Genomic DNA, 26,921 nt, shown 5'->3' on the forward strand with positions numbered 1-26,921 from the left:
TTTTTTTTTATTTGTAAGGTTTTAATCTTCATATTCTATAATTTTCATCAAATTTTAGAAATAAAAAACTACTAACTCTAGAATGTGAAAATACATTGGGAAGAGACTTTGGTTATATAAATAGAAAAATAAGAGGGAGGGAGCATTTGAGTCTAAATTAATATCTAAATAAGTACAATATTCTACAATACAAAAATGTTAAACACTACAGAATGAAAGAAAATCATAATCATCCTCTGTTATGTTTGCTCCCTAATTTGTTAATATAAGAGTTTCATCATCATCATAATTGTTTCAACTCCTCTTGGATTCATGATGCATTAAAAAAAAAAAAAAAAATGGTTTTCATTTTCTTCAATATACAATTCTCTAGAACGATTTAAAAGACTAGTTTTTAAGAAACTTCATGCTAAACAGTCAAATAAACATCTTCAAACATTTTGGCAAATATTTGCATTTGTGTTCATTTAAATTTTTTCTCACAAATTCAGAGTAACTTTTCAATCATTGATGAGAGTCAAGGTCTACATCGAACAGCTACAACCAAGAAACATTTTTTTTTATTCAAGGTGTCTAATGTTTTTCATCCTGTGAATTTCTGCTGGTATTCTTGGAGATATAAATTCTTTTCTTCTAGTTGCAGGAATTGACTCCTATCCCATGACAATTTTGTAGAATTGGCTTCCGTGCAAGGACTGCTAGGTCGAAGTAAACCAGCTTGTACCTTCATATAGACAATAGTTGAATCTGTTTCATACACAGCAAGAGTTAAACTGAAAAAGCAAAAAATGAATTACAATATTAAAATCACAATGTAAGAGTCATTTTAGTTTTTATTAAAGGTATTGTGGTTTAAAATATAAAGGCATTAATTTGCATATGAGGAGAGTGGCTGCATTAAGAAGGATGAATTGAGGAGGATGAGGAGTCTAGTGTTTAGTAACTCAGAGAACATGGCGACGTTAAGTTGGTGTGAATTACAGCAAGAGTGAAACAGAGTGCTGTCAATTTTTATTTAGATTATAAGCTATTCCTTCAAAAAAGTAAAGTTAATTATGATTTGAGAGTCAGACTTTTTGGGAATTGGTGTCATGCTATTGAGAATTTTAATAGAATTCAAGAGTCAGACATTTTTTATTTTGTTTTTTTTGTGTGTTTGGAAGTCAACAAGAATATGATACTCAACTACGAGAACTTCAAGACCATGTGTGGAGGGCTAGTTGTGTCTGGCTGTGTGTGGAGAGCTAGAGATGAAAGTGCTGATCTGGATAGGGGACTAAGAAGCAATCAACAACTTGGTTGGAGATGATTAGTTGAATTAATAAAATAATATTTGAAATATTATTCATTTGTGGTAATCAATTATGTGAAAAATAAAATGCAAAATGGGACCAATTTGAATTATTCAGACTACTGTTCTAATCTTGGACGTTATCCTCACAAGATTTCAGCCAAGGTAACCTCCATTTAATCCATGTTTGTTCTCATTCTGTCAGCCATGACCAAGTAGAAGTTTTCAATAATTTCTATATTATATTCTTAGTATTTTAAGGGCAGGTGAAGCACACTTTAGCCTTGGCAGGGAATCACCTAGGGATGATGACTCGACAAAAGCACTAGTCCCCATCACATCACTGGGTTGGCATCAGTAAGGGTATCCAGCCTATAAATATTTTGCCTTAGTTAAGGAAATGATTTCCAAAAAGTTTGTTGTATTTCAGGTTATGTAGTTTAAATAAAACTTTATATATATTACACCAACTCTTAGAACATTTCAACTTTATAATTAACTAAGACTATTCATTCCAGGATAGGTAAAATGAATTCCACAAATAGAACAGAATAACACTAAACCTAGAGTATAGAATCCTTATTCTAATTTTGATCAAAATCCATTACATGATTTCAATTCATAGAACTTTCTAAAATTTAAAGATTAGTGTAAGGGATTTTAAGAAATTAAAAGTCAGGGAATCTTGCCTAATTAGTATTTAATAACTATAGATAAAATTCAATGCAAATCAGAAATATTTTAATTTTCAAATAAGTTCTGCCAATACTATACCCCATAAAAAACCCTTTATTTAATTATGCCTAATAGATACTGGTAAAACTTCACAAAAAATATGAGGTATATGAATTTTCACAAAGGGTTTCAACCTTCATTTTACCTTCTTGCATAAAACTAAATTAAACAAAATATAGCAACAATTATGGCCCTTTACGTCTAGCAGCAATGTTCCAAAATTTATAATGATCAGTCAATTAGTTTCGTAGTGAATCCTGTACATAGAAATATATTAACATACCTAACTTTATTTAGGTAAATGTTAAATCTTTTTAATATAAATATCAATTTGATTGTAAAATAATAGTAGGCAATTTAATTCTAGAAATATTATTTTTAGTTGGGAAAATATAAATAAAATACATTGAACAAAATAATAAACTTACCTTTCTGTTGGACACTTATCAATTTTGAGGTAAGTGGTATATTGCTTCAAATCTTGTGGACTAACTTCCTTTAAACAGTCAATGGGTAAGACAATCTCCCTTGGTTGGGTACAGTTTGGGTGCCCAGATAAAAACAAAAGATAAAGTTGAGGACACATATGAATACGAACATTCCACCAGTTTTGAACTGAAAAATAAAAATAAATCAATATAATAATATGTTAAGACAATTACACGTTTGTATCTTCTTTATTATCTGCCACTCTTTTGCTACTGCACGTCATGGAGGGGGGAAACAAAGTTATTTTACACGCATATTGTTTGCAAATTAACAAAAAAGTAAACTTAATTAAAAATGAAAAAAATGTATACCTAATTTTCTTTTATTAAACCGTCTGCAATGTTAAATAAGATCAATATGAATTCTATTAATTAGGAAAACCTTGCTTTATCAAATGGGATAAGTTTTGCAAAATTTTATTTACTGAAGTTATCAACTTGAAAATTTTATGAAAATAATGAAGAATAACTTTTTATAAGATGGAATGATTTCAAAGTGGATTACTTAAGTGTTAATAGCAGACGTTAACAGGACTAAAAGTTTTTCTTGGAAAAGAAAAAATAAGTGGAATTAAATGCATTTCTCATTAAAATGGTTATGTAATTCAAATCAACCTGCATTAAAAACCTAATCATGGTACTAGAAAAAGAATACCATTAGAAAGAGAAAAGATTAAATTTTCTTCACATACTAATTTCATAGATTCAAACTGAAAAATAGCCAAGTTAAAACCATGTTAAATTTTACAAAAAATTTACTTTTTACCCATTTTTCGCAGCATAAATAATCCAGTTTGGGATCCTTGGTTAAATATCATCTAATGAAAGGTTATAAAGTATATATGTTTGTCCTCATAAGACCATATTCGTGGACATTACCTCTTTTACAAAAGGGGGAAATATCCTCCCAGGCATTAATTATGTGTGTGTGTAGAGGGGATAGTGCACTGTAGCACAGATTCTGCCCTCTTGTGATTGTTTACAGCAGCAATAGACAACATATGAAGAATACATCTGTGGCATTTCCACAGGTTCTGCTACAAATAGAATTAAAATCTTCAAACCAAATTTTTTTTGTTTTTTATGGAAGTCGTTAGACAAGGCACAAAACCACTCAATGTAAAGAGCTAATAAGAACGAAAAATGATTATCGCAAATACAGATGTCTACTGACTATAGTCTTGAAAAGACCAGAACTGTAGGTAGGAGGAAAACAGTCAGTAGGAAGTTCAAACTACTGGAATAGGAAACTGTATTACAATGAGGTATTAAAACAAGGAATTGATGAAGACCACTAGACTAACGAGTCAAACAAGCTGGAACAAAGGAAGCAGATAATTCTGAAGAACATGCCATAATATTTATAAAAAAGATTGAGACTAGCAATATCATGTCTGTGAGAGAGAGAGATTGCAGTGAAAAAGAAAGGATGGGGGGCCCAATAAAATTACAGATATTATATTTCTGCATTTTATAAAGAACCATTACAAATAAGAAACAACAAAAAAAAATCATAATTTTTACTTCATTTCATTCATCATTTATTTAAAAAAAAAAAAAAAAAAAATATTGATAAGCAAATGAATCTTATGATTTCCATGTAGATAAAAAAAAAAAACAATGAAATTTATTTGTTACTTCAACTGCTTGAAAATGCATGAAAATTACAAAAAAAATATGAGAAAAATAATCATTAACAAAAATGTTATAGGGTTGCAGAGTGAGCAGATTCTAAGGTTTGGAAAAGAATAGGAATTAGATTCATAAGAATGCCAATAGTCAGAGTTTTTAATCTTACCAAAGAATCAACAGACAGTTGGAAGATTTTTAAATAATTTTTGGAATCCTTGGAGTTGAAGTCAAACCATAACTTTATAATTCTGCAATGTTGATTGACAAGACTCTAGACAGAAATATTGATAAAGCGAGAGAAGCTGATGATGTTTTTTTCTCAATTCCCTTTCAGAAGATTACTATTTTAATTTTAAACTAGATTTTATTTACTTAACCAAACTGAGATCTGCTTCCTAACTTTTAAGTTACTAATGGACGATCTTCATGGTCCTATATTTCTCAATACTGTAATGTGCTACTTTTATTGCCTTTTATAATTAATTTTATTGCAATCTTCAACTCTCTCATCACGTGATCAAAATTAACCAATCAACTGTCTTGTTTGAACTGCCAAGCAATATGTGACATCATATCATATTTTAATTAATAAATTGATTTTCAAACGGCATCAATTCAATAAATAATTATGGCTGACTCGAACAGTTTAGCCACGTTCATATTGAAATTACTCCTAGGCTCTATGTTTAAAAAGAATACATCCACTATAGTATTCAACTTAACTGCTTGGTTAACCATTAGCACAAACAGCTATATACTCTCCAAGAAATTCCAACAGAAACCAAACAGCCAGCCATGGTACACTTTTGAAGGTGCTGCTGCTATTGCACACAGAAAACACTATTTCAATTGCTTTAAACATAATAGATGTTTTGTAACTAAAGTCGCCTTCAGAACTGCCAACAATCACTTCAAAAGGTCATAGAAAGCACAAGAGAGTCATATGCTCAGTCCATCAAATCAAAAATAGAACAGAGACTTCGTTCTCATGAGTTTTGGTGAATAACAAACAAGGTCCTAAACAGATGTGTGTGTTCTATCTCAACCCTCATCAAGAGGCCTGTGGTGATCTGGTCACTATCTGACAAAACCAAACTCATTACCAAGAACTTTGCATCAAACTCAACACTATGCGAACAGGGCTAGGTGTATCAGAATTTGGGGATAATTTTTGACACCCCTAACACGAAACTGCGAATAAAATATAAAAAAACTCGTAATTTCCCTTTTAAAAGTGGGTTGTTTATTTTCTTTATGGATTATACTTTCAAAATAAACGATTAAAGTTGTATAAAAAGTGTTAGAGAATGGATCAAGAGAGAGAGAGAGAGAGGGGGGGTGTTTAAATCATATAGTTAGACACGCTGACCGGAAGTTAAATTCAGCTGATTGGATTGCGTGTGAGTCACGTGATCAGGTTAGCTGAATCGGGGAGATTTGGTTGGGACTTGGAAGAGAGCGGACGGCTTCGCCGTTGTTTCCTCCCCTTCACTGGCGGGGGGGGGGGACGACCGCTGACGTGGTAGAAATAAGACCTGGAAGAAGAAACCACACAGACCAAATTCACTTTCCATTCTTCTGCAATCGATCTGGAAGGTGAATAAAAAACTATAGAACCAATTTCTTGTCTTGGAGTGAAATGAATCTTTGTCCACCAAAACAGGTACCAGTCTCCCTCCCAGACGAGATCTTCCAGATGGACCAACAACAAGCAGGAGGTATGTTGAAAATGCATGTCACACACACAACGACATTAACTCTGATAAGATAATCAAACACTCAATCATTTATGATACGACAACATAACAAACACTCAATTTGGTGCTAATGTAGTAGAATGTACACTGTCTCTAGATGAAACACTAAGACTCTTCCTAAGACGAACAACAACAATACAGAATGTATGTCATCTTAACCCAGTATATAACAAAAGTAATAAAAATATTATTTTTTTATTTTTTAAAAAACAGTAATGAAAGACAAATGTTTTTTTTAATTCATGCCCTCCCATTTTGAAATGTCTATTAAAAAGTAAATAATTAATTTACTCACCAAAGTTTTATATATCACAAATTGAAGATAAAAGATCAATAAATAATATATTCAAATTTAAAACAAAAAAAAAAAGAAGTGTTTTTTAGAAATTTACCTGTAAAGTCCAAAGTTTAAACCTTTTTTTTTTAAAAAAACCACATTGTTTTTTTTTTGTTTAAATGAAACCTTCGTCCTTGCTCCTTTAATTGAAAAAAAATTAGGGTTTGAATTACATTTTCCAAGTAGTTATAAGCTTGGAAAGACAGGGGGTTGAATTATTCAATATATTTCATGCATTTGTAAGGTCAGTTTCTGACACAGTTAGAACAGGGCCACCTACCGCCCAAATTTGCCCCCACCGCCGATAATAACCAGAGAGACATTCACATGTCTATTTGTGATTTTGCTACACTCAACACAAACCTTGATACCAGCAAAGCAACTGGTCCTAAAAATATCCCAGTTATAGTACTCAAAAATCTACGAACAAAGCACCTGTTCTTGCAAAACTGTTCAATTAATGCGTAAAGGAGAAATGTTTCCTAATACCTTGGAAAACCTCATTAATTTACCCAGTATTTAAAAATACTGGAGAGTGGTCTTCTGCATCTCAGTACAGGCCAAATAGTCTTCTGTGTGTCAGGAGTAAGTTGCTTGAATTCATGTGAAATAGAGAAACTGTCAACCATCAAAAACAATCTACTCAGTGACAAGCAATATTATTTCCATCCTGCGAGATCGACGGTTGATATACTGACTGCAATTTCACATGGGATGAAGGAATATATCGATGAAGGTTTCCTCTCAAGAGCAATAGCATTTGAGAGGGTTTAGCATAAAGGTCTATTCACAAGATTTCTAGCTATGGAATATCTGGAAAAGTCTTCTCAACCATTGAATCTTTTCTCTCCAAAAGGTTTTTACAAATAGTTGATGGATAGAAGTCCAAGGCTCAAAATATCAATACTGGCATGCCTCAAGGATCCATTCTGGGCTCAACTCTCTTCTTTATCTTCATCAATGATCTCCCAAATCACATTCTAAGTTCGTTTATCAACACATATGCAGATGACAGTACCATCTATGCCAACATTTCAAAGGTCAACAACCACCAAGATTTCTCAGTCTCTTTTCTACAACCTTGAGCAGGTGGTGCAATGAGGCAAAAAGTGGATGATTAATTTTAATGCATCCAAAACCAAACTTCTATCTTTTCACCATAAATGTTCTGATCCTCACTTGGCCCTAATAGATATAAATGCTCTCATCTTAAAAAAACTCCCTGCTTTGACAAGCTTCTGGATCTGACCTTCATTTCTGACCTGTAATGAAAGACTTACATCAAATCCGTTGCCAAGGTCGCTAGTAAAATTGTTATATTGCTTTTTCCGCTCCAGATAGTATCTCACTCCTGACACAATCCTCTACCTATATAAGAGCCAGGTACATCCTAAAATGGAGTACTATTGCAACATCTGGGTAGGAGTTGCTCGGATCATCCTATCCTGCCTTGAAAGAATTCATAACCAGCTTCAAAATCTAGTAGGTGATATCCCTTTCTCTTCCCTGCAACTTTCCCCACAAAAAAGATATTTCAAGCCTGTCTCTGCTTTATCATTATTTTCATAGCAAGTGCTCATCTGAGCTTTAATCTATGATCCCCCCTTGCCAAATTTTTACAAAAACAATTGTCTAGCTACAACTACTATCAACAATTTCCCCTCACTCTCTATTTGTGCCTAAATCTAAATGTGGATTCTATAAACTAAGTATCTTTCCTAAAATTGCCTGCCTGTGGAACTGTTCTTTCCAGCTGACTACAATATGGTTGTTTTCAAATCCAATATAAATGAGTTCTTGTTTCTTAAATAATCAAATTATACCAAATTTCCACCACAAACAATTACAATGCTGTTGTCTGTCACCACCATACACTCATTAACCCTTATCCTTGAGTGGCTTCTTTAGACTTTAAAAAAAACATCAATCTTATACAAATCAGTTCCACAACCTCTTTTTATTGGCCAGTACAACGTCTGTTGCACTAAAAAGGAAAAAGCACAATCCACAATTTCAAATTGTTAGCAACAGAAGCAAAATGATAAAGAAGTCAAAATAATTACCTTCACACAAATCCAAATAAACTTGGAAGATCATATGAGACTCAGCTTCTGAACAGACACCATAACTCTGGATCTGTCTTAGCTGCAAAAGTAAAACAAATTGATTGTTAAATAAGAATTAATGCTGCATATATAAAATAGATCAGAGGTCCCAAAAGCCATAAAGATATAATCATCTAATTAAGATAAAAATAATCCATTTTTATTTCAGGAGAAAAAAAATCTAGAGCAGAAATGGACAAAGAGATTGCTTAAAATGAAATGATACAGACTTATTTCCTTTTATAACTAGTAATATACACGGACGAAAAAAATGCTTTGGATAATCACAGATTTCAAGGTAGTTCTACTAAAATAGCCATATTTTTCAAACCAAAGCACTTCAAGTCTTCAAATTACTACTGGTTTGTTCGGAAATGAATATACTTTCAAATGAATTAATAACCTTCAACCTAATTAGAGCTAGTTTGTTATCAGTCCAACACAAACAAATTCCTGATGAACCGCCCCCCTAAGTAATGACACCTTATCAATTCTCCAATACTATTGCTACACTATCCCATTGATTACTGTACACACAATAACCCTTATCCTCGAATGGCCATTGGGCCTTGATAACTGGTGAACTTCATGTAAAAAAAATAAAATAAATAAAATAAAAAATAAATAAATATGAATGTACATTATATATTTTAAGAGTTTTAAGTAAATAAAGTGATAAAAATGTGAACGTCATAAAATGGCATTTTCGGTAAGGTTTTGTAATGACCCTCCCTGTTTTCTAAAGGCCTGTACCATGATTGTATGAAGAATTTCATCATGAAATTTGGGAACCAATCAGAAGAGGTGTTAATTTTAATACTGTCAAGTGTCCGAAATATTTTTGATCATTTCTTTTTTTGTCATGTTAAAAATAAGACTTTAATATGACGAGTATCGAACATTTTGAAAAAAAAATTTCATCGGACACCCACTAGTAAGTAAATCATTCTTTTTACAATCTTTATCAATTAAAAGTATTATTCTATGTTGAGTAGGACCACAGTAATTGATAATAATTTAAAAGGACCTACCCGAAAAAAAAATGTTTCTATTTCTCGAGTTTGGTTAAATTAAGTTAGTATTAGCAACAGCTGTAGTATTAGTCATAGCACAGTATAAACAACATGCGTTCTTTAATTTTTATTCACGAACAAATTAAGAAAAATATGAAAATATGAATATAAATGTTCTGATGTTTAATTAGAGCTATTTTGTTATCAGAATAACATTAGTTTAGAACTATTCGGTTTTCAGAATGTATAATAACAACCAATTCATCATTATGAATCCATTATAATTTCTCACATTTCTGGTCAAATTTAAAAACATAGTTAAAAAAAACAAAATAAACTTTTGTAGATATATAGCTTACATGCACTTTTATTCATTGCATTAGTTTTGAACAACGAATTAAAACAATGTTTTACTGCGAACAGTCACAAATGTTTTTTCCAAATCAAAAGATGTATGAAAATCTTGTTTGTATTACTATACACATAGATTTGAAAAAGTTGTCAAAAAACAAATATATAACAAATGTTATCAAAGGCAAGATAAGTTACTTTTCTACCTAACTGGATATGTTTTTAGTGTTTATATTTAATGTAACATGTTTATTCAGCTCGAAAAACAGTGTTTACGATGTATTCGAAAATTTAAAATGGCGGCCGACTCTCTCTTTGAGGCGGTAAGTTTGGGAAAATGAGTTATAAATAAAAAAAACAGACAAAATACTGTTAGAAACTAGCTCAATATGTTACCGTGACATAGGCAGATATATATTTTAACAGTATTTTGTCTAGTTTTTTATTTTTTAACTTATTTTCCCAAACTTACCTTGCCATTTTTAACTTTCCAATACATCGGTAAACACTGTATGTTTTTCGAGCTGAATAAACATGTTACATTAAATAAAAACACTAAAAACCTATCCAGTTAGGTAGAAAAGTAACTTATCTTGTCTTTGATAACATTTATTTGTTATGTATTTGCTTTTTGATAACTTTTTCGAATCTGTGTGTACAGTAATACAAACCCACACCTTTTCACACCAGGATGTCCACTAAACCAATGAATTGTCTGTATCTGAGACACGTGTTCATGTTCAGCGGCTACAGCACACACAAGGTCTCTGCGTTCTGTCGCTTTACAGATCTCATTTAACCACCGCTGTGGTACTGGAGTAAGTTGGTCAGCTCTGTTATCGTGAGATTAACAAGCCTTACATCGATTGTTAGTGCATATTCTGAGGCTAAATCTCAGAGCATAGAGAGGCGACGCCTAATTAACATTTGCAAGGCCGCTTTGGTGTACACTCTCGTCTGTCCGGACAAGGTGTCAGTTATCCATCGATATACACAGGCAGAGTCTGTTCGTAGATGTATGGTTTTGGCTTTCCATTTTTATGCAAGGTTGATGCCCCGCAGCATAGCATCAAGTTCAGCTAAATTTATGTGTTTGTCTTTATGCACTGCTCGGAGCCACCTTGCGTCCTCTGCCACGGAACCATTGCTTTCCACAACCACGCCTGTAGCAATGGAACTAGCATCCACCCAAACCGTAACATATTCTCCACAGACACACTTATCACCTTTCACTGGATCATCCTGGGCTGCTTTCAAACAAATGTCTTCAATCATCCGTGCTAGAATAGGGTCTTCTACGTCATCATTTCATCCAGCTATCATCATATTTACTCTTCGTTTTACAAATGCTGTGGCGACGCATAACCAGCTACACACTGGGAAATGACCAGTCAGTTTCCCACACACGAAAATACAATTCGGCAAGTAAGTTTATCGGGCACTACTAGAAGGTCACTTCCACGCCACCATAACAATTTTCTGTGCTCCTCCTGGACATGTAATCCTAATATGCGTGAACCCAGTTTCAGCTGTTCTGGGGTCTAACTTTCCAGACAAAACTTCTCCAAATGTTCCTTGACACAGGTCGCAGAACACATACTTTCATTCACAAAAATGTTGTCAATATACGAAGACGTAACCGCGTTTGTAGTCTTATCCTGGCTGAGGACAGTATTGACAATGGCCCGCATTATTAAAGGGGCAATGTTAAGCCTAAATCCTAGTCGGGTGAGACAATATCGCTGTCCCTTGATCTACTGTTTGAAACAGCCACAGAGATTTGTCAACATGTACTCGTAAATAGGCTCAGTGTAGATTCAACACTTCAACATTTGGTCCCGGTTGTCGCCACTCCCTCAATTTCTGTAAGCAAATATCTGTGTTGGCCGTATGAACGTCCACATACTTATTTAGCTCCGGATAATCCATAACGGCCGCAATTTCTGTTTGTTCTCCTGCACAGCAGCCATGAGGGGAATTAGACCTTTGGGGGTGGGGGGGCTAAGTTCGCCCTCAGGATATGGTAGCAGCTAACCATTATCAATCTGCAGTTTGCAGTTATATTCCTCACGAATTGGTGTTGGGGCTGGATACTCTGCAAGTCTATTTCTCAACGGAAGTGGAGGTTGGTCGCCAGCCCATTTCCACGATGTGGTCCACTTTCGAGTGTTCTGTTCATACTCTGCGGAGAAGTCAGGCTTGGTGATGGTGATAGCAGTAAAATTGGTCTTGCTGAAACGCAGGAATGTCACCTCACCTTCACTAGACACAGCTACTCCTCCCAGTCACTTGACTGCATCCAGCCCAAAGAATAAATCAAATCCCAGCAAGTATCCATCCACAACTAAGACTTCTATGCTAATGCTCCACATTACACCAAGGTTCACTTGCATCATTTTTATTCCACAGCAGCTAAGTGTGCTTCCATCTGCTGTGACCACCAGGGTCACTTTTCTCGTCTATTCCTTGCAACACGACTTGCGGACCAGTGACTGTGTGCATCCAGTATCCACTAGAGCTATATGCGGTAGTCCATTAATGTGAACTGTGATAACCGGCAAAGCGCCATTTACACCAGTTTGGCGGATGAGATTGGTGTTGCATTCTCATTCCCTTGCTCATTTCCCAGACAAAATCTGGCAATGTACCCTCACCGCTTACATGATAACACATGATAGGTTGTTGAGGCTTGACACTAACATCTCTTCATACTATCCAGTAGGCAATTGCTTGCTCTATGATTGAGTCCATTACACTTGTAACACCACAGTGAAGTGTTTGTCTCCTTAGATGTAATTTGTGTTGACCGTGCAGCTAATGCAGCTTGCTGTGGAACTCCCATGCAGTTCTTTAAAATGGCACGAGCGTGTGTCAGCACATGTGATAGATCTAGGTTTCCATCTGGGAGGATGCTCGTAGCAAGTCTTCCGCATGCTCCAGCAATCCAGCAAGGAATGCGCATTGAAGGCATTGATCCGATACGCCACCAAACAGGACCGCAAGCCTGTGTAATTCTGCCAAAAATATGTCGACTGTTTCACCTACTTGGAGGTGGCGTGCTGCAAACTGCTTCCATGCAGCAAAAGGATCCGCAGCAAACGTTATGTACAGTGTTTTCTTTATAGAGTCAAAATTGGTCCGCTTTTCGTCACTTAATTGCTGGTACACAGCATATGTGCTGCCTGACAAGCGCAATGGAATGACGCACTCGATGCGCTTCACACCACTCAGCGGACATATTAGTTCAACTTTCTCCAACCACTCTACTACTGACTGTCCGGGTTCACTGCCATCAAATACAGGTATGAGCTTCAGATCAAAAGGCCATGATGGCGGAGATAGCTTGTCACTACACGAGGGAGAGAGAGAGAGAGAGAGAGCGCGCCAAAAAAAATTTATATATATATATATTTGTTTTCACAAGTGACGGCATGGTCCTCACCAAATTCGTCCATGCAATTCTGAACACCACCGCCGAATCAACACGCCACACCACGAAGGAATACCGTTGAATCGACACACACGTTTCCAAGCAGAACCGAACAATCTCACCAAATCGACATGCCACGCCACGATACGAAAATGCAAAACACGTTATCAAAGCAGTGTATTTCAAAAAACCTTGAATCACTTATCAGCTTCTTCTTTTCATAGCCGTTGGGCGAAACTAAATCCTCACTTTGGGGGTAAGGTGGGTGTAGTTCATTAGTGGACTTGATTTGTAATCGAAAGGTCCCGGGTTCACTTTCCACCACCGGTAGGCCCGACTCATATGCTTGTGCGCTTCCTCGGCACATTTTCACCTATTTTTTCCTTGTTAGTGATTTTTATATTGTTATGAATGATGTGTTTATTAGCTTGTTTAGTGTATTTCCCAGTAATTTTGTTTATAATGTTCCATATTTCCTTAGGTTTGGTGTTTAAATTTAGTTGGCTGACATAAGTTTGCCATATTGATTGTTTAGCTTGTTTAATAGTTCTACGAGCTTTGGCTCTATTTTTTTTTGTAAATTTCTAAATTTTCTTTAGTTGGTTGGCTATTGAATTCTGCCGAAAGAAATGACCCATTAAATTATCGCCCCATTAGCCTCCTCCCACTTTTTGCCAAAATATTTGAGTCCATAATTAATCAAGATATAGTCCATCACCTTACAGATGCTAAGCTTCTGACCGACCAACAATATGGATTTAGGCAAGCTCGTTCCGCAGACGACATCCTAACTGTAATTTCTGAACATATATACCATTCACTGGACAAAGCAGGGGAGGGTAGAGTGGTAGCTCTATATATATCTAAGGCTTTTGACAGGGTATGGCATGAAGATCTACTCAGAAAAATCAGATCATACAGTATCATTGGACAAATACTTAACATAATTAAATCCTTCTTAGATAAGAGCAAAATTCAGGTTGTCCTCGACGGTCGTACATTTATAAATATAAAATTTATAGATATAAATGTGGGAGTGCCTTAGGGGTCTATCCTTGGACCTTTATTATTCCTAATATTCATAAATGACCTCCCTGACAAAACTGCCTCTGCGATAAGTATCTATGCTGATGACACCATGCTCTATAACAGGCACGACAGGAAAACAAATGAACACATATCTAGGAAAATGGCAGAAACACTAGAGGATGATCTCCAATCTGTAGTGATATGGGGACAAAAATGGATGGTCACATTTAATGCAGCCAAGATTAAACTTGTTTCCTTCAATAATTACAAGAAACCTTCTCTACCACCAATAGCAATGGCCAAAGATTCATTAACTGAAAGTACTTCTTTTAAACTCCTTGGCCTAACGTTCACAGGAAACATGAGTTCGAGCAATTACATTGAGAGCATTGCCAGGACTGCTGCGAGGAAGGTAGGCTCTCTCTACCGTGCTAGAGAGCTACTAACGTTTGAAAGTATCCTGTACCTCTATAAGGCCACCATTTGCCCATGTATGGAGTATTGTTGTCATATTTGGGCTGGTGCATCTGCTATTAGTCTCTCGCTCCTAAACAAGGTCCAAAAGAGTCATCAACCTGATAGATCCTGAACTGTCATCTAAGCTTCAGCCTCTGTCCCACCGACGAAATGTTGCATCTCTCTACCCGTTCTACAAGTATTTTAATGGTGAATGCTCTGACAAACTGCAAGCACTTGTGCCTCCACAACGTAATACCCTCAACAAACCCAACAAGCAGCTAAATCCCACCCCTTCACAGTAGAGATCCCTAGATGTAAGAGAGCTTTCTATTCCAGTAGTTTCTTCTTTGGAATTCCCTTCCGGGTCCCTGCTTCCCTAACTGTACTGACATGCAGAAGTTCAAGTGTAACGTGAACCGACATCTTGCTGCCCAACTCCCTACACAGTATCCCAGTAGCTCATGTCCCTGATAGTAGCCCCCTACACCAAAATGACAATGTGCCTTGTTTGGGGTGAAAATGTAAAAACACTAAGTAAACCATATCTGGGTCTGTAATGTAATGAAGACATAAGCAGAAAGACCTTTTTCCAAGACTTTATTCAACTGAATTTTATGACTAATGCAGCAAGTGGCCATGGAATGCATGTTAATAGAATTTAAAAAAAGTATTCAATAAGAAAATAAAAAAAAAAGTATTCAAATAAGAAAATAAAGAAAAAGCAAATGGCAAGATCACGTGAGAGGAGATATGCAAATAAAGAGAAAATCACTTTGATAAGAAAGTTATTATAAGAAAATTATAACACTTTCCCCCACTTGAAACAGAGATTATTATTAGAAAGTTTATAAATCCAGTCGCTGGACTGGCTTACGAGTCTTGCTAGACTGGCGGAGAGGCAGCTCACCACCGAAAGAGTCAGAAGTCTCAGACTTTGAGGAAACATGACTCTTGGAATTTGCACCAGGCGAAGATGGCAGATTTTCAAACTCCACATCCCCAGCAGAATCCTGAGATCGATCTGTGTCCACATTCCAAGCAGAATCTTGGAATCGATCTAGGTCCACGTTCTCAGCAGAATCCTGAAGTCGATCTGGGCACGGATTTTCACCAGGATTTTGAGATTGTGGAAAACGAGCCAAATGCCTGAATACTACTGAATCCTCTCGACCATAACAATGTTGAATTCTTGTGTGTGTAAGGTTGGCTTTGAGGAGTTTCACTACCTCAAATAGGGTCATATTTGCTCGTACCACCAAATTGTTTTAATAACACTTTTCCAGGTTCACAGAGTCAAACAGGCAATGCAGTGTCAATGAAAGAGCGCCTTTCAAAATTAAACATGCATTCGTGAGGGGTGGCATTAGTAGTTGTGCATAGTAGAGAGTGAATAGCATGTAAAACATCCTACCAAGCGTTAATGGGTAACCATTGAGATTCCAAAGCTAATAAGATAACGTTCCATATAATTCCATTATAGCACTCACATTGACTGCTACCTCTTGGGTTATAAGCATTAGTGTTACTGGATCCAATCCCAAGTCTTAGCAGAAATTGCTTGAATTCTCCCGACATAAACAAAGTTCCCTGATCGGAATGGATAAATGAGGGTAATCCGAAGATAGAGAAAATAGTCATCAGGCAGTCTATCGAAGTTTGAGAAGAGCAATCATGACAAGGGAAAGCAAAAGGAAATAGACTATATTTGTCACCATCAGTAAGTATGTAATGCCAACCTGATGAGAATACCGGAAGAGATCCTTTGTAATCAACAGAGAAACATTGAAAAGGGGCAGTAGAACGAATAAGAATATGACTAGGGGAATTAAGGAATTGGGGTTTTATTTTGGCACAAGTAGGACATTCAGAAATCATGTGCCGGACTTTGATTGAATATGGCATATTTTGTGACCTTACAAAATGCCAAAAGCGTTGTACTCCAGGATGTATAAAGAAGTATGAATTGATTTTAGTAACAGCACAGATTTTTAGACTATCCTGCAACCTGTCAAAAGAAATAGTAATACTCCAGTGCATTTTTGAAAAGGGTATTCCAAGTATAATATCTGTGCATGAATTAGGGAGTATTGTGAAGTCAATGTCTTTATACTCCAAACCATTGAATGTAATATTCTCAGTGCAATATTCAGATAGTTTGAGAGAAAAGGCGGATGATGCCATAGAAATTATAGTCCCGTGTCCAAGTAGACAGGTTCAAGGTTTTAACGAGACTAGCACTAATAAAATTATCGGAGCTGCCTGTGTCTATAAGGGTGGTAAGTGGTTTACCTTTTAATTTTACCATTTTAGTAACAGAAGAATTATCAACATCATTAGCATGGGCTACTATAACAGACGAAGTAAAACGTGAAGGTGCTGGTTTTGTAGAACGGCAAACTTTGGCCAAATGACCAAGATTGCCACAATTTCAGCATATTTTATTATGAGCAACTGTAGCAGAAATATTTAGATAAAGATAAATAAAGAAATGTTTAGATAAAGTTTGTCTGGGTTTAAATGCTCAATGGTAGACAAATAGTAAGTAAAGTTTTGGTACCATAGTTTCCAAAGTTTGCTAGTTTGAGGGTTTGCAGAAGATATGTCGAATCTGTCCAGTCAAATAATTTTATTCATGAGATAAAATTAGGTTGAAAAAAAAAAATTCAGTTAAATAAATTGTAATGTAATGAAGACACAAGCAAAAAAAACTTTTGCCAAGGCTTTATTCAACTGAATTTTACAACAAATGTGGCAAGTCGCTAGGAATGCGTGTTAAAATAAAAAAGTATTCAAATAAGAAAATAAAGAAAAAGCAAATGGTAAGATCATGTGAAAGGAGGTATGCAAATAAAGAAAGTTACTTTAATAAGTTATTATAAGAAAATTAAAGCAGGGTCCTTGATAAATCGCTCTCTAAGTCGAAAATTACACAAAATACTAGTAAAAAGAATATATATTTGTAGGATTGGTAACATTTATTGGATGGGTTTCTACCAGTATTTTGATTAATTTTCACTTTTTGAATGAGTATTGAGGGTCCAAATGGATGTAACAAAACTGTCATTCTTTTTTTGTTCCTGTTCAAAGTTAAGAGAAAGGAAAACAGAAGTCTTACCATGCGTGTGCATCGGGCAGGGTCGGGTGACAAAGAGAGAGATCAAACATGGCATCCGTAGTTTTATGAACTGTGGTCTCGTAAAGTCTAGTGAGATCACATCGTGCACATGCAAATAAGGGGAATTATAGGCTGTATAAAAGCAGCTCGAGTTGAAAAGTACGAGAGTGAATCCGTATCTCTGACGATTGTTGGTGCTAGTCACATTGTTGGATTTCGATCCATGCAGTTGTTGGCCCATTGCTATGATTTTTTCTTAAGTTGAACTGACAAACAATATGGATTCAGGCAAGCCCGTTCAACAGCAGATATCTTAACTGTAGTTTCTGAACGTATATACCGTTCATTGGATAAAACAGGGGAGGGTAGAGCGGTGGCCCTTGATATATCTAAGGCTTTTGACAGGGTATAGCACGATGGTCTTCTAAGGTAAATTAGATCATATGGAATCACTGGAAGAATTCATAATGTAATTAAATCCTTCTTAAGTAATAGAAAAATCAAAGTTGTCCTCGACGGTCGTACATCCAAACAATATGACATAAATGCGGAAGTACCTCAGGTGTCTATCCTTGGACCTCTATTATTCCTGATATTCATAAATGACCTCCCTGATAAAATTGTTTCGGAGATGGGTATATTTTCTGATGACACCACTCTCTATAACAGATATGAGGGGAAAACAAATGAACACATATCCAAGGAAATGGCAGAAACTCTAGAGGATGACCTCCAATCCATAGTGGAATGGGGACAAAAATGGTTGGTCACATTCAATGCTGCTAAGACTAAGCTTGTTTCCTTCAATAACTACAAGAAACCTTCTCTACCACCAATAGCAATGGCCAAGAACACATTGCCCGAAAGTACTTCTTTTAAACTCCTTGGCCTAACGTTTACAGGGAATATGAGCTGGAATAGATACATTGAGAGCATTGCCAGGGCTGCTGCAAGGAAGGTTGGCTCCCTCTACCGTGCTAGAAAACTACTTACGCTTGACAGTATCCTATACCTCTATAAGGCAACCATTCGCCCATGTATGGAGTACTGTTGTCACATCTGGGCTGGTGCATCTGCTGCTTGTCTCTCGCTCCTGGACAGGGTTCAAAAGAGAGTCGCCAACCTGATAGGTCCTGAACTGTCATCTAGGCTTCAGCCTCTGTCCCATCGACGAGATGTTGCATCCCTCTGCCTGTTCTACAAATACTTTAATGGTGAATGCTCTGACGAACTGCAAACACTTGTACCTCCCCGACGTAACTACCCCCGACAAACCCGACAAGCTACTAAGTCTCATCCCATTACAGTAGAGATCCCTAGGTGTAAGAAAGCATTTTACTCCAATAGTTTCTTCCCCAGAACTGCGGGTCTTTGGAACTCCCTTCCGGGATTCTGCTTTCCCAACTGCAATGATATGCAGAAGTTCAAGTGTAATGTTAACAAACATCTTTCTACTCATCTCCCTTCACAATGACCCTGCTAATTAAGTCCCTAATAGTAGCCCCCTGCTTCAAAGTGGTACTGTGCCTTGTTTGGTGTGAAAATTGAATTTAAAAAAAAAAAAAAAAAAAAAAAACAACAAGCTATTTCGACTATGGCCACCAGCCTGAACAATATAATAAAGCTGTTTAATGGCGAAGACAATGTAGTGGCTTGGTTAAAGAAAGTGGACCTAGTGGCGAAGCTCCAAAAGAGAGGTGATGTTGCCACAGTGATACAGTTGTTCCTGGAGGGGAACATGCTAGCTCTATACTTGGAGCTGAACGAGTGGGAACAGGATGATGCTGACGCAATCAAAGTTAGACTGATCCAGGTATTTGCCGAGAGTCCGTTTGAGGCATCAGCATTAAGATGTAAAGAGATGAAGTGAACAGGGGAATCTGTCAATGTGTACGCTAATGAGCTTAAAAGACTGGTGGAACTAACAGAATTAGGAGGCAAGCAATGAGTCATGTGGCCAAAATGGCGTTCATTCCTGGGTTCCCAGAGGAGATTTCCAAGAGGTTGCAGCAGGTCGTAGGTGTCGAGACATAGGAGACGCCCCCAACTGCGAAAATATTAGTGAGCATCCAACCCGCTGGGTCCGTAGGAATGGCAGCAACAGCGTGGAAGGATGGGAGTGAAGCCTGCCAAGATCGCAAGGTGCATGTTTCAAATGTGGGGCCCACATCTGCAGATATACTGCAGGAAGTTATTGGAAAGGACAGTGTGCCACATGTGTAATGGGAGTAGTCACATGACAGTGAACAGCATGAATCCAGGAAACTGGCAAGAGGGAGCCGAAGCGCCAGCGGTTACCCCGACTTGGGAATAACGGTGCGTTCGTAGCAAATGCCCAAGCAAGAGATTGTGGTGAAGAACAAGAAGTCATGGCCCTGATCGACACTGGCTGTACCACTACTATGATGCACACAAGCCTGGTCAGAGGATGGAAAAGGAAGGGCGAAGTAGAGGCATTCAATGGATCGTGAGTGAAGTGTCCAGAGAGGAAGACTGTCACAATTGAAATTGAGAATCACCGGATGAGGGTCCATGCAGTTGTTGCCGACCAACTGGTGCCTGATGTCCAAACGATTGTCAGAATAGATGTAATATGCTGACTTGGAGGTGTCACAGTCAGCAGCAGTGGCATGAGATTCAGACCGGCTGGGTGCACAGTGACAGAGCAGGTTAATGAAGGGATCAAAGAGGCTGAAGAAAAGAGATGGATATCGATCGGTGATCCAGATTTTCAAGCAGAATTTGATGGAAATCAGTGAACAGTGGAGCAGGCGTGAAGAATAAACTGCCAGTGCTATCAAACAGGATGGCACGCTACGATAATTCACTCAAAAGAGGAGCAAGAAAGGATTTTGAACAAGAAGTGAACAAATGGATCGAGGGAGGGCATACTGTTGTCGTGGACGGATGACATCGAATTGGGCATATTGCTATTGATGGCCGTTCTGCAACCAACAAAAAGGAAGGTCAGGGTGACAAAGAGAGAGATCAAAGATGGAACCTGTAGTTTTATGAACTGTGGTCTTGTAAAGTCTTGTGAGATCACGCGGAACACATGCAAATGAGGGGAATTACAGGCTATAAAAGAACAGCTTAAGTCGAGAAATATAGGAGTGAATCCATATCTTTGACAATTGTCGGTGCTAGTTACATTGTTGGATTTCGATCCACGCAGTTGTTGGGTCGTTGCTACAATTTTTCTCAATACGAAACCAGAAGAACACTTCTAACTCAAACTTGACACTACTTTTATTTTAAACATTTTAAATAAATTAAAGCACAAAAGAATTTATCTTAAGAGTAACTAGATAGTATTGTACTTATTTCCCTCATGTCACGCTCACTTACACCCGTCTCTATTGTAACCAGCAGTGCATTCTTAAGAGTCAGAAGGTGAATTGGTCATCTGAAGATCTTCAAGCCCCTTGCGTCAAGACTGGTGGTTCTACTGCTCAGTAGTCGTCTACACTTCACTCATCTACCAGTTCCCTACTCTAGTCTGCTAATTGAAGGTGTGTCTACTCATATAGTAACTTATCTTGCCTTTGATAACATTTATTTATTGCATATTTATTTTTTGCACCTCTTTTTTGTTTTGTTGGTTATTGTAAAATATCATAGGCCTAATTCTTATATTTTAATTTAATTTATTTTTATGTAAGTCACTAAAAGCTTTTACTTCTTTTTGTTGAATGTACTTCCGATTCTGGTTTTTAACAGGTAACCTCGATTTAATGTGATATATAAAACTAGCAGACTGCCCGGCATTGCCTAGTGGTAAAATACACCAAAACGTTTAATTTACGATTTACTTTTTCCTTTGACATTAATACCTGAGCTATGAAGACATGTATGCTGCAAGGCTAAAAATTCAAACCTGAACCAATAGCTATTACGTTACGCATGCATATTTGTAATGTCGTCATTCGACCTTCACCTGGCAAATTCCATTTCTGTATAATTTTCACATGGCTAAAACCCAAATATAAAGTTTTGCATGGGTTCGAATACCCTATATATTAAATTTCATTTCTGCAGACCAAAAACTGACAGAGGAGTTTGGTAGGCAAATTCTTTTTTAAACAACATCCAGAAATATATACAGAAAGAGGTTTGTGTTTACTCGGTATGTACTGAATGAATGCCGATGCTCAAAATGTATAAACATTTTGACTCTTCCCTTTACTTAAAAATTCATCAAAAATCAAGAAATTAACGAATTTTAATAAAATTTGCAGTATTTATCAAATAACTAGTCTGGGTCCCCGGCGTTGCCCGAGTGTTCAGAGGTGTGTGCTGAGCAAAAAAAAAAAAGTAGTAGCAGGCAGGCAGGCTCGAACATGTACTGCGAAGGAGGAAAAGAAGGTAAAAAAAAAACAAAACCTGACATCTTTGCCGTTGCGTCCATCGCCAAACCGGAAATGGCTAAGGTTTAAATTAAGACTAGTTAATCAAAAAGAGGAGACGACTTTTGAAAGTATTGGCAATAAAAGCGATCCATCCTTGAGAAAAGTGTCCAGTTGAGAATGAAGGAATTAATGTTTTTAGCCAATTTTTCGATATTTGTTGTCCAAAGGCTTCAAAACGATACTGATCTCGTGAAAATCTGTCGTCTCTGTTGAAAGTTTTAGGTAGACATACAAACATACATACAAACAGACAGGTGAGATATATATTATAGATGATCACGGAATATAATGAACCCATTATTTTTATTTAAATCTTAGTGGAAATGTAATATTTTGTTTAAACATATAAATACCTTTAGTAAAGTTTCAGTAGAAAAAAAAAAAATGCATGAACTTATTTTTGCTTTCTTTATGAAAATAAAGCATCGTAAATTGTAACAATCAAAAAAAAAAAATTTTTTTATTTTTACAGGAACATTACGAAAAAAGACCCTAAAGTCCAAATTAAGGAATTCAATATAACTAGAAGAAAAATTAATTTCTCGAACTACTGATATTATCATTGAATTAAGCATTGTTTATTTAATAGTTTCACACAAAAAAATGATAATTGCAAAAAATATTTGAACTTTTTTTTAGATGACAGGTTTTGCATAATTTTTATATACAAGATTGTAATATTTTCCTTGCTTGCATGAATGTGAAACTTTCGGCCTAACATGATTGTTATATTATCTTGAAAAATAAAAAAATACTATTTTCTTTTAAAAGCCAGAACATAGAAAAATAATTAAATTAAAAAATGGTAAAAATTCTACAAACGTTCACGATAGGAATGCGTGGATGCATGGCTGGACAAAAAAATTTTTTTTTTTTAAATAGCACCCTCTACCTCCCTTTAACTACCTGCCGTCATTTTCAGACAGTCTTTTGACTGTCTGAGATTTGGGGCTTCCGTATAATCTATGTGATGAGGACTTGGTTTTGTTTTGATTTGATTGAACAAAGTGAGAATCTGTCGCTTTTGGGGATTAAGTTATTTTTTTGAACAAACAAAATGTTTTTTTTTTCTTTAATTCAATATCTTAGGACTTTACTAATTATCTTTGAAATAGACCCAGGAAACTAATATTTATCTTTATAAGGATTTTTACTTCAAAATTTAGCTGAATTTTTTATCACACAGTGAAAACATTGGTCAATGTACTCCGTTACGCCAACTGAAGACGCCTCAAAATTTTCTAAAAAAAGTGATGACTTTTAAAAATTTTCGTGTATGCTGAAAACGAATATCGCAGGGAAAATAGCGTAGACAAATAATTTTCGAGATATAAATACTTGTATGACGCATTGTAATTTCTAGTGGTTTGAATTGGCAGCCGTCTTTGTTATTTCAATGAAATGGTTTAGTGAATATGTGCAGACGAACTTTGAAGATAAGTCTACGAAATGCAAACGTTTATTCAACATCATTTCAAGTTAATTCCATCAAAAAATTACGTTCAATAATTTAAATTCAAGAAAATTCGGTCAATGTGCACTGCCTGTCAAACCTGTTTATTCCTGATAACATTATTAACATGGGGAGGTTGAAAATAAAAAAATGTCTTTCGAAATAAACACCCCCCCAACCTCCCCATATTAAGAACGGTTTTCGGAATTGCGCTGAATAAACAAAAAAAAAACAGATGGTTTGCCGCTTTCATATGCCGCCCATTGAAACATGGCCGCCAGTGGTTTACATTTTAAAATACAGGTATTTATATCTCGAAAACTATTTGTCTGCGCTAATTTTCCCTGCGATATTCCTTTTCAGGATACCCGAAAACCTTCAAGTCGTCGATTTATCGAAAAATGATGAGGCGTCTTCAGTTGACGTAAAGGAGCCGGAGCACATTTTTCATAGCCTTTTTTTTTTTTTTTTTGCACGTGTACAAATATTTTTTTCCGTTTTGGGACTTCTAACTTTAGTCTTTAATTTTTCAAATACAATAAAAAAGCAGTCGGAAACCTACAAAAAATTATGATAAATCGGATTCGAAAAGTATGTCCTTTCTTCCACTATTTGTGCACGTACCTAGTGTTTAACTATAACCTTTTTACGCAAATATTACACAAGTATAAATCATGTAGAATATCTGTATGAATATAATTACATGTAATAGTTAACTAAAGATGATCATCCCATAACAAAAAAACTAAAAGAATATGCAAATTAGCTCGATCTTTTGCAGATGAATGCAATTTCACGGTCTATATATAACAAAGGTATATTTTCTTTTTAAATGAATAGAAAAAAATGTTTTTTTGATATGAATATCAATACACACACAAAAAAAATCCAAATTTATACGAGTATAGATAAGACGATAATACTAGCATAAATTCCATTCATGTTTTTCTCTCAAATTTCTTAATTAAGCATTTCTGCAACTTAGTGAAAGACACAACACCGACCTCACTTTAAAAAACAAATAAACACAGTTTTAAAATGCGTGTTTTTATATATTTTCTTAAACATAAAAACAAAATCGTATCTTTCTTTGTTGTTTAAAAATAAATAAACATTTCATTCATTCATTTTTTTTTTTTTTTACTTCAAACGATGAAATTGAATTAGTTTCCGAATAAAAGATGAAAAATACAGTCGATGGATTTTCTTCCCTTTTAGTTATTTTTATTTGGTGCCCATGCACTTTTCATACCGCGCTATTTTTAAAAAAATAGTTTTTTTCAGGTTAAATTCAAGTTTCACGGTATTTATTTTTTTTTTAATTAGAAAAACTCCAACCCCACCTCATGTTAAGAATGTCTTTCAAATAATAACATTATTTCAGCATGGTAACAAAGTGCATAAGTATTTTTTATTTTCTTTATTTACTTTTTTTCCAAGTTCCAAACATTTTTTGCAATTCAATTTTTTTTTTTTAAATCTATTCATTAAAACCGATAGCGCTATCGACCGGCGGAACATTTTGTCATTTACGTTTAATAAATGAGAAGAAAAAAAATCAATCGAAAAAAAGGAAGGACATTAAATTTATATTACCATTGGGTGAACATTGCCTTCCATAAGATTCCGATTAGTGACCGAAGAATCCATGTTTTTAATATTAAAGGAAAAGAAAATTATGTACCTTCAAAAAATTCTAAAGGCAAATATTTACTACACTCCGAACATGGCGGACAAACCACGTGACATTTCTACGGAGGATCAGAAGTGATACTTTTTATTTTTTGCAAAAAATAAAGTCTGTGTGTGTGTGAACTCTTTACTTGTTTTTACCTAAGCAGTAATATGTCATGAGCATGTTTCGATCAGCTAGTTATCAGTAACTAGAGACCTCTTCAGGCGATACAGCTTATACGTAAGCAAAGTTTGCAAATGTGAAAAATAAGATTCGGTTGTATGCAAATAAGACCCAATAGGAGTGCGGATTTGAGTCTTTGTTTAGATATAGGAATGAATGAGAAAAGGGTATATATATATATATATATATATACCCTTTTCTTATTTAATTATTATAGTAAAAAAATAATTATATATATATATATATATATATATATATATATAATAAAAAAGAGAGTACAACAAAACAATTAAAAAATTACATAACTTCTTTAATAACTTTGGCCTTTCTATAATTATCGAACCTGCGCGAGCCTTTTCTAGTTCTCACACAAAAATATGCGTTCACATTTCAAGCTATATTACTTGTCATATACATACGCACACACAACATACGCGCCCATGTCCACACACGTACATATATCCACGTTCGCGTGTATACTCACACACGCGCACACGTAAGCAGGCATGGACAACGTCACTTCCCCTTTCAAAGGAAATCTACACATGCGCAAAAGACCACCGGAAACACCTATAAAAGAAAGAGCAATAAGTGGCTTCTTCCTTTTTAGGACCAGCTTTCGAGCTGTACAGTCTACAGACCGACAGCGTGCTTTTTCAACATGTACGCATGCGCGTACCTCACACCACTTGCTACTATGTGGGACAAAAAGCTAACAGACAGTACGTACACTTTATACGCTTTCTATCTCCATAATCTGGATTGACTTTCTCACTCTATCTCCCCTTTCGTCTTGGTCCATCAATACAGACATGTGCGCGACTCTCTACTGAGCTTAACCCTCTCTTTCTACAGGCCGGCTTGCCACTTCGCGTTTCTCTATCGCATTCCCCTTTCATTCCACACGCGTAGCCATCAACGCCCAAATGAACACGTGTACACCCAAGATTTTCATTTCTCAACAGAAAATAAATGACATGTTTATTTTATTCCAGCATTTGAGTTCTTTGTTTCCTCCATTCAATTCATTTCATTATTTTTTCTTGTAGCGAGTTGTTATATTTTCGTTAAAGTAATAGTTTCTATGGCACGTGATTTTGCACACGTTCCTTTTCCTTTTTAAAAGGGTTGAGTTTTTTTTTTTCTTCAACATTTCATTACTAACAGTTCCTGCGTTTACTGCTGCTACCTGCTCTTACATTTATTATTGGCTGTGAAATTAGTTCGGTAAAGCCTAGTAAAGAGGTTTTGGTCTGTCTTCCGTTTTACGATAAAACACCACAATTTACCAAACTAATTTTTTATTTTCCTCATGGAGATAATTCGCCTGGATAAATTTGATGTTTCCTCGGCAGACCCTCAGGCCAACAAGCTTTGGAAATTATGGTTCCGCAACTTTAATTACTACTTATCAACTATTGCTTCGTTAAACCCTGATAAGCTAGAAGTTCTCTATTTA

General features: G+C 35.7%; 2 protein-coding genes across 2 annotated transcripts in view; one reads left to right on the forward strand and one right to left on the reverse strand.

Annotated features, from left to right (window-relative positions):
* Positions 1–25,356, reverse strand: LOC145285775 (tRNA-splicing endonuclease subunit Sen15-like). The gene is made up of 4 exons (XM_080134124.1): positions 25,201–25,356; positions 8,304–8,385; positions 2,455–2,641; positions 1–773 (listed from the first exon to the last, which is right to left on the reverse strand). Exons 1-4 carry the CDS (start codon positions 25,252–25,254, stop codon positions 584–586), a joined length of 513 nt encoding a protein of 170 aa, XP_079990250.1. The 5' UTR covers positions 25,255–25,356; the 3' UTR covers positions 1–583.
* Positions 23,885–26,921, forward strand: part of LOC145285774 (uncharacterized) — a 186,299-nt gene continuing 183,262 nt past the window's right edge. The window contains exon 1 of the mRNA XM_080134123.1: positions 23,885–23,907. The gene's annotated coding sequence lies outside the window, so the exon portion shown is untranslated. The remainder of the gene's footprint in view (positions 23,908–26,921) is intronic.

The sequence above is a fragment of the Euprymna scolopes genome, chromosome 10 (assembly GCF_053919585.1).
Source record: "Euprymna scolopes isolate OS-2025 chromosome 10, ASM5391958v1, whole genome shotgun sequence".
Taxonomy (NCBI): domain Eukaryota; kingdom Metazoa; phylum Mollusca; class Cephalopoda; order Sepiida; family Sepiolidae; genus Euprymna; species Euprymna scolopes.

Excerpts from the sequence above, each read along its gene's own strand:
- LOC145285775 (XM_080134124.1), bottom strand. The coding sequence starts at position 25,254 with ATGGATTCTTCGGTCACTAATCGGAATCTTATGGAAGGCAATGTTCAC. Across the intron at positions 8,386-25,200 it reads AAGGCAATGTTCACCCAATG|CTAAGACAGATCCAGAGTTA; the intron begins GTAATATAAATT and ends TTACTTTTGCAG. Across the intron at positions 774-2,454 it reads GATAAGTGTCCAACAGAAAG|TTTAACTCTTGCTGTGTATG; the intron begins GTAAGTTTATTA and ends TTGCTTTTTCAG.